This window comes from Musca vetustissima, unplaced genomic scaffold, assembly GCF_032173495.1.
Source record: "Musca vetustissima isolate MV318-11 ecotype Yass unplaced genomic scaffold, APGP_CSIRO_Mvet_v1 utg17137, whole genome shotgun sequence".
NCBI classification, from domain to species: Eukaryota; Metazoa; Arthropoda; class Insecta; order Diptera; family Muscidae; genus Musca; species Musca vetustissima.
The window spans coordinates 184,152-192,089 of record NW_026880094.1 but is presented as its reverse complement, the minus strand read 5'-3'; the positions used below and the strand labels follow the sequence as shown (position 1 = coordinate 192,089).

Here is a 7,938-nt window from a genome sequence, read left to right as displayed (position 1 = left end):
GCATTGATCGACATATCAATGATAATAGCAAATTGCGCACCTACATTTCTTCCCGTTCAGTGCCTCATTGAACATAGTTAGGATACCGAAATTGGCAGCGGGGATTCCAAAAACTGTTTAAAACACCTTTTCCCTTCGTGTATACTTGCATCTATATCATTCTATCTATAACTGACGGCCTCTGTTTACAGTAAGGTGTGACTTTGGTAACCGTGTTTTCAGCGTCGATTTCCTCGTACGCCATCGTGGTATCGTTGCATAAGTCCATTGGTCTATTGTGTTTATCCTGACATGTAGTAGATCCCTGATTGTCTCTATTTCTGTCTCATCTTTACATAAAACAGCATTGAAGTGCCAATTGGATGTGAGAGAACGAATCCCGCAGTGACTTGTGAGATTGATCTCTTATCTTCCTTAATGACAGCAATGAATTATTTATACGTCGTGCAAATGAATTTTGAAGTTCTCATACAATCTGATTCTCAGCATTCCGCCAATCCACTCAATTAGGCTTGTGTCATAAGCGAATTACTTCTAGGTAATAATTTGTTAATAATAAGAATGTATCAAAAATATACATTAAATTAAATAATAATAATTTAATTAAATAATTTATATACAATTAAATTTAAAAAAAAAAACAAACAAAATATATCCATAAAACACATGCATTGAAAATGTCCATATACACCGCTTTCCATCCCTGCATTATAAATACAGACGTACAATATGTTTACGTTACGTTAGTCACTAACCCAACACACACACAAATACGAGTTCAACTACAGGTAACCATTGCATTTGCAGCACTGCCTTGTTGGTAGCAAGAACAAGCATTTTATAAATGAAAAACGAAACGATTGATGTAAGACGCGTTTAACAAATCGTAAAATTGTGGAAAAATAAGAAAAAATCTAAAGAATTTCTTGAACATTCGAATTGAATCCGGTTTTTCCGGCACTAGTAGATAATAGTTATTGTAGCAAATATGCCTTCGGTAGAGAATGGTAAGTGCCGGGGATATGAATGGAGAAACCTAGCTGGCATTAGAAATATAAACCTTTTTGTGTTCGATTAACTATTGCTGTTATTTTGATGGTGGCAGAGCATCATTCCTCATTGAGGTTATGTTTTAATGTTTTATTTATATTTCCTATGTATTTTCTTTTGTTTTTTCAAGGCCACAATGAAGACGAACAACAGAATCCTACCGAAACGGATAAGGCACCGGCATCACCTTTAGCTGGAAAAGAAAGAAAATCTCGAAGTCGCAGCAGATCTGCCTCTGTCGAAGGTGACGCCAACACTTCCGGACAAACAAGATCGAGTAAATCACGCTCAAGATCACGCTCACCAAACACCACGGCAGAGGATGGCAAACAGCTGGATGAGTCAGCCGAAAGAGAACATTCAAGAAGCCGCAGTCGTAGCGGTAGTCCTGTAAATAATGAACGTAAAAGTCGCAGTCGATCCCGGTCGAAAAGTCGCAGCAGATCTCGCTCTGCTAGCGGCTCTGCGGGTAGACGTTCACGTAGTGGATCTCGACGTAGCCGTTCTGGTTCGCGTCGCAGTCGATCTGGTTCACGGCGTTCTAGAAGTGGTTCAAGACGGAGTCGTTCCGGTAGCAGATCACGCAGTCGTTCCAGATCAGGTTCAGCCAAATCAAGGTCACGGTCACGTTCGGGATCAAGACGATCACGTTCAGGATCTAGAAGATCTCGATCTGGATCGAGAAGATCTCGCTCTGGTTCGAAAAGGTCACGTTCCCGTTCCAGATCGCGATCGGGTTCAAGAAGATCACGCTCAGGTTCAAGAAGGTCACGCTCAGGCTCCAGAAGATCTCGATCAGGTTCCAGGAGATCTCGTTCCGGTTCGAGGAGATCTCGCTCTGGATCGAGAAGGTCACGCTCCGGTTCCAGACGATCTAGATCCGGTTCTGGCTCTCGTTCACGCAGTCGTTCTAAATCAGGCTCACGTTCCAGATCACGTAGTGGATCTCGTCGCTCACGCAGCGGATCCAGGCGTTCACGTTCCGGCTCACGCAGAAGTCGCAGTAGATCTGGATCCAGATCTCGTTCACGAAGTGGCTCTCGCCGATCAAGGTCCGCATCTCGACGATCTCGTTCCGGATCCCGTTCACGTTCTCGAAGTGTTTCCCGTTCTCGTTCACGCTCGCGTAGTAAATCTGGCAGCAGGTCACGTTCAGTCTCCAGATCTAGATCACGTTCTCGTTCGAGATCCAGATCTCGCAGTGGATCAGAATCGCCAACAAGCAAGGGAAAGAAGGCACAAAAGCGGGCGGTTCTAAGTGATTCGGAAGGTAAGTTTTAGATTTACTATAAAGCGATCTTAAATACTCATTCGATTCTGTCCTATTTACAGGAGAAGATGGTCCCGTTTCCACGAAAAAGAAGAAAACAAAAATCACAGATACTGACAATGAAGACGAGGACGAAGATAAACTAGAGGAAGAAGGCGGTGGTGCTCAGGGTGGTGCCCAAAAAATGGGCGATAGTTCAGACGATGAAAACATTCCCCTTGATAGGGACAGAGAGTATGTTGGAATATAATTACGTGGTTCATCATAATTTTATTTTTTTATTTGATTTTAATTTTCTTTTTCCAGAAACGACAATTTCATCTCTGACTTCGATGCCATGTTATTGCGTAAAAAGGAAGAGAAACGTACCAAACGCCGTAAACGTGACATTGATCTAATCAATGACAATGACGATCTTATTGATCAGCTTATTATGAGTATGAAAAATGCCTCCGACGAAGATCGCCAATTGAATATGCAGGGTAAACCGGCAACAAAGAAAATTTCCATGCTTAAGACGGTCATGTCACAGCTCATTAAAAAGGATCTGCAATTGGCCTTTATGGAACATAATATTCTAAATGTACTGACTGATTGGCTAGCACCATTGCCCAATAAGAGTTTACCCTGTATACAGATTCGTGAAAGCATTCTTCGTTTATTAGGAGATGTGAGTATTGGATTGTTATTTAGCATCGTTGTTAAAATAAGTTATAATTTCTTGTTACTCTCCATTTTTTAGTTCCCGCCAATTGATAAAAGTTATCTAAAACAATCCGGCATTGGCAAGGCCGTTATGTATTTATATAAGCATCCTAAAGAAACTAAAACCAATCGTGATCGTGCTGGTCGTTTAATATCCGAATGGGCAAGACCAATCTTCAATCTAACAACAGATTTTAGAGCCTTGTCTAAGGAGGAACGTCAAGAACGTGATCGTGTCACAATCAGGCAGCGTAAGAAAACCCCCGAACCAGAACCCTCAACTTCCAAGAAAAAGAAAGGTATTAATTCTGCATTCGCCAAGGCAGAGGAAGAGAATACACTGCGTCCTGGTGATCCTGGTTGGGTTGCCAGAGCCCGAGTACCTCGTCCTTCGGAAAAAGAATATGTAAATCGCCCTAAATCAACGGTGGAGGGTGAGATTTCAACATCGACCAAACGTAAACCAAATCGTTTTGAGAAACACATGAAAAAATTCTTGGATCAAAAACGATTGAAAGCCAGTAGTCGTCGTGCTGTTGAAATTTCCATTGAAGGTCGTAAAATGGCCTTGTAAGAGGAAGGACGTCGGGGGGACATTGGGGAGTTGCAGTATAGAGAGAGACTCTGTCGACGACGAGTGTGAGATTAGGGATATCCATTTAATTTACATTTTTTTAATAATTTTAAAGCCAGCCACTATTAGATTTAATTTAATTTGTTTCCTTTTGTCATATGATAGAATACAATTTTCTTGTACTTTTTCTTTTAATTTTTCGCAAAATTTCCTTTTTGATTTGAAATCCTTTTTCCTTTTTTTTTTATTTTTTTTAAGAAACCATCGTATTTATAACTTGTAGCAAATATATTTACATAAATAAAAGAAAACAAAAGCTATATAAATATATACATAATTGTTTGTTGTTATTAACACCAGTATGGGACCTACACAGGCGCGGATTTTTTTAAAGAATATTTTTTCAGGGACCTAAAAAGGCTTGGATTTTTTAAAAAAATATTTTTTCAGGGACCTAAACAGGCTTGGATTTTTTAAAGAATATTTTTTCAGGGACCCAAAAGTGGCCGTGGATTTTTTAAAGAATATTTTTTCAGGGACCCAAAGGAAGTCGTGGATGTTTTAAAGGATCTTTTCAAGGACCCAAAAGTAGGCGTGGATGTTTTAAAGCATATTTTCAAGGACCCAAAAGTAGGCGTGGATGTTTTAAAGCATCTTTTCAAGGACCTAAAAGTAGGTGTGGATGTTTTAAAGGATCTTTTCAAGGGCCCAAAAGTAGACGTGGATGCTTCAAGGACAAAAAAATGGCGGGGATGTTTTAAAGAATATATTAAAGGACCAAAAATTGGGGGAAAATATTTTTCAGGCATTAGCGTGGATTTTTAAAGGACCCAAAATTAGGGAAGCACAGTTTTCAGGCATAAGCGTGGATTTTTAAAGGACCCAAAGTTAGGGAAGATTATTTTTCAGGCAAAACCGTGGATTTTTAAAGGACCCAAAGATTATTTTTCCGGCAAAACCGTGGATTTTTAAAGGATCTAAAATTAGTATAAAAATATATTGAAGGACCCAAACAGAATGGAGTCTTTATTGAGAAATATTTTTGAGGTCCAAACTAGACATGAAATATTAAAGAATATTTGTTAAGTACCAAAACAGTTGGAATGCAGAATAAGACATATTTGTAAGGACTCGAAACAGCAGTCGTTTTTCTTTAAAGATAATTTTTTCCATTTATATTTCTCTCAAACCTGCAAAAATACAACTTTCATAGGATTTTAATTCATTAGTATTTATTTTCAAAGCATAAATAAATATAAAGCAAACACACAAAAGGAAAATGTTATAGAATTAAGTAATTACTTCGATACATAAATGTAAAATACATTTTAAGACTTATTTTTCTTCTACGACAAATCAAAATACTTAGCCTCAGGCCTCAATAGAACCCACTTTAACATAGATGCGACAATTTAATACATGAGTTGTTGGTTCCTTTTTCTCGGGAGTATTTGTTACAGTATTTACATAAGTGTAGAGCATATTGAAACCAACAAAGACATCATTGCCCGATTTTAAATCCTCATCAGGAATGAATTTCAAGCGCAAATAAACCTTATTCGATTTACGTGATACAATAAATCTGAAAAACAAAAAAAAGGGTTTTAGTAAAAAAATTGTAGTTACAAATTACAGTTTAATTCACTCACTCTGGTTCGACTTTTGTTGATGTTTGTGGCTCATCATCAAATTCCTTGGAATCATCTCTTAAATTCAAAATAAAACTGGCCTCCGGTGGCTGCAGTTTGCTATTGACCTTAAGTTTTACAACTCTTGGCTCTTCGAGTATAGATGTCTGACGAACCAATGAAGTGTTTGTCAAACTTCCAGTACCAGTAAGACTGGGAGAACCTGTTAGAGATTTCAATGAATCCATGGCAGTGGCTGCTGTCAATGAGGTGTCCTTCAAGGTGCAAGTACGTTTAAATTCCTCAATCATTTTTAATTCATCTTCTTCCGTGGGCAGTTCCACAATATTTATTTCCATATCATGTAGAGTTGGATTGCTTAATTTCAAAATAACTGTATTGGGTTGACCGGCCTTCAATGGCTGTTCACATCTGACCAGCAATACATCCGGAACATGATAGCTGGCAAATAATTGTATACGATATTTCACCGAAGTTGGGTGATATTCCGGTTTAATGACATTATGTTCACATTCACGACAACGCAAAGACCGCTTAATCCAAAGGCCACGTCTTTGGGGATACAGCTTGTTAATGGTAAATGGTTGTTCGCATGGTTGATTGTGACGCTGCTTGACCGTGGTGACTGGAAAATAGAATTTTGATAAATCACTGTTGTTAACAAATAGTAACCGAGCTACTTACTATTCCTCAAATTGATTTTTTGCGTAAAAATACTTTCTGGCAATTGGCCCACATCTTCGGTGTTCTGAGCTGGAGCTATATTAACCGGTTTAGCTTTTTGAGTATTTTTATCCGACCAACCCATTTGACGTCTTATAATCGATACCGTGAGGCCGGTGCGATCAGTTAAACTGGGGAATTTATGAGTCTTGGGAGTTTTGCGACGCAAATACTCTTGGCGTTCTTGTTTATCCTGTTGCACAACTGCCTGATAATACTCGGCCAAGGCATTGAAACGGGTTTGATAGGCACACTCGTTATCAGGCCAGGAACCGGTAGCTAAATATACAAGGGAAATACAAATTTTATTAACATATTTTTTAATATTTTATCCCCTTATTTACTTACCCACAGATTGATCGGGTATACCCACATCCCTTGAGGTCCATCTGCAAGCCAAACAAGACAAATAATACATTTTCTTGGTAATGACCTTTGATGGGTCCGGTTTAGTTTCGGAGCCAGCAGCTGACTCGCCTTCCTTGGCGGCCTCATCGGGCTTTCTAAAAAATCGAAACAAAAATTATATTTCTATGGTATTTCTGATTTTAATTATTACCCACTTTTGGACAATCACCGTGGTGGCCCTGGCCGACAGAGTATGATGACAACATGGACAATTGAAACAATTGGCACAGCAGTTCTTTTTGTTACGCGCCTCCGATGAGGGTATATTCTCTAAGCAATTGGAACAAAAATTGGAATCCACCTGCACCAAATATGGAGTTAAGTTTTATTAGAACGAACTTTCATTTTTTTCAATATTAGATGATGGACAAGTTTTTTTGATTACTCACTTCGTGGCAGACACAAAAACCACACCTTAGCTTAGGACAATGACGACAGAAAAATAACTTGCTAATTGGATTCAGTATGCCGCAGGAACAGGCATATTTTACAACGCTATCCTGCATAAAATTTGCCATGGTTATTTGATTTCGGTTGGAAATTTTGCAGCAAATCTCTGGATATTGCAAAATCTATGCAATATAAATGATATCAGAAGCAGGGTTGCCAATTTGCGTCATTGCCCACAACAATTGGGGATTTATTCAGTAAGCGGAAAACATATTGCAGTCTTATTTAGTTTGTTTAAGAATTTAATTAATTTGCAGGTTCGTAATCTTTAGCCATATCCTGGAGGTTATATGGACTATAATATTCGCGTCAATAGACTACTTCTTCTGACAATATAAATTTATATTTTTGGTACCTTCTGGGACTTGCTTAATTTTACATTATGGCAACACTGGTCAGAACATATGCTTATTTCTTAACTTGGTAGCACTTTTTTCTGTTTTGTTGTCGTTATGCTACGTTAATACCATGGCACAATGAATAGGTAGTCCATGATGCAATGATAAGGTGATGTATCAAAACAAAAACATTTTTTTTGTCTCGATTATCTGTCAAATTTTTTCTTATAATATTTCAAAAATTTGGCAGCATTGCACATCGCATTCAAGTAAAATTGACCACTTTGACAGTTAATCAAGACATCAGCTGCTCTAAATGGACTACCTATTCATTGTGTCATGAGGTAGTCCACTTAGAGCAGTTGATGTCTCGATTAACTGTCAAAGTGCGTAATTTCTACTAGAATTCGATGTGCAATGTTGCCAACCATGTGAAATATTATATGGAAAAATTTGACAGATGGCCTATCAAATCAAAGTACATATTTTGTGTATGTGTGTTTTTTGTTTTTAATTCCATAGCATTCCTTACTGGATTTTGGGTAGAAATTATAACTTTCACTTTGTAAGAGGTCAACAAGGTTTCCTTATCTGCGCCCAAGTGCTGCCGGCAAGCATCTTGAGGACCTTGTACCAACTTTTCAACTTATCGCAAATAGCTGTGGTTTGTGCGGACTATTTGAACATACTGTCGAATGGGCTTAACTCTAGTTTAGTAAAAACGATCAGATTTTTCTGAAAAATTTTCCAGAGGTAGGTATTTTTACCCTA

The 7,938-nt window shown here is 38.2% G+C and overlaps 2 protein-coding genes across 2 annotated transcripts; one reads left to right on the top strand and one right to left on the bottom strand.

Moving 5' to 3' along the window:
- The first annotated feature begins 988 nt into the window (after positions 1–988).
- Positions 989–3,600, top strand: LOC133325451 (IWS1-like protein). The gene is made up of 5 exons (XM_061534215.1): positions 989–1,007; positions 1,181–2,320; positions 2,383–2,554; positions 2,627–2,990; positions 3,063–3,600. The coding sequence occupies exons 1-5, from the start codon at positions 989–991 to the stop codon at positions 3,597–3,599; spliced, it is 2,232 nt and encodes a 743-aa protein (XP_061390199.1). The 3' UTR covers position 3,600.
- A 1,370-nt stretch (positions 3,601–4,970) lies between these two features.
- LOC133325446 (dynactin subunit 4) lies at positions 4,971–6,905 on the bottom strand. Its single transcript, XM_061534209.1, has 6 exons — positions 6,769–6,905; positions 6,535–6,680; positions 6,320–6,474; positions 5,933–6,250; positions 5,249–5,873; positions 4,971–5,181 (listed from the first exon to the last, which is right to left on the bottom strand). The coding sequence occupies exons 1-6, from the start codon at positions 6,895–6,897 to the stop codon at positions 4,971–4,973; spliced, it is 1,584 nt and encodes a 527-aa protein (XP_061390193.1). The 5' UTR covers positions 6,898–6,905.
- Positions 6,906–7,938: the final 1,033 nt, after the last annotated feature.

Bases quoted from the DNA above. Each gene is read 5' to 3' on its own strand.
- LOC133325451 (XM_061534215.1), top strand. The intron at 2,321-2,382 runs GTAAGTTTTAGA...TCCTATTTACAG, and splicing joins GGTTCTAAGTGATTCGGAAG to GAGAAGATGGTCCCGTTTCC. The intron at 2,991-3,062 runs GTGAGTATTGGA...TCCATTTTTTAG, and splicing joins TTCTTCGTTTATTAGGAGAT to TTCCCGCCAATTGATAAAAG.
- LOC133325446 (XM_061534209.1), bottom strand. From the start codon at position 6,897: ATGGCAAATTTTATGCAGGATAGCGTTGTAAAATATGCCTGTTCCTGC. The intron at 6,475-6,534 runs GTGGGTAATAAT...TCGATTTTTTAG, and splicing joins ACCACGGTGATTGTCCAAAA to AAAGCCCGATGAGGCCGCCA. The intron at 5,874-5,932 runs GTAAGTAGCTCG...TCTATTTTCCAG, and splicing joins AAAAATCAATTTGAGGAATA to TCACCACGGTCAAGCAGCGT.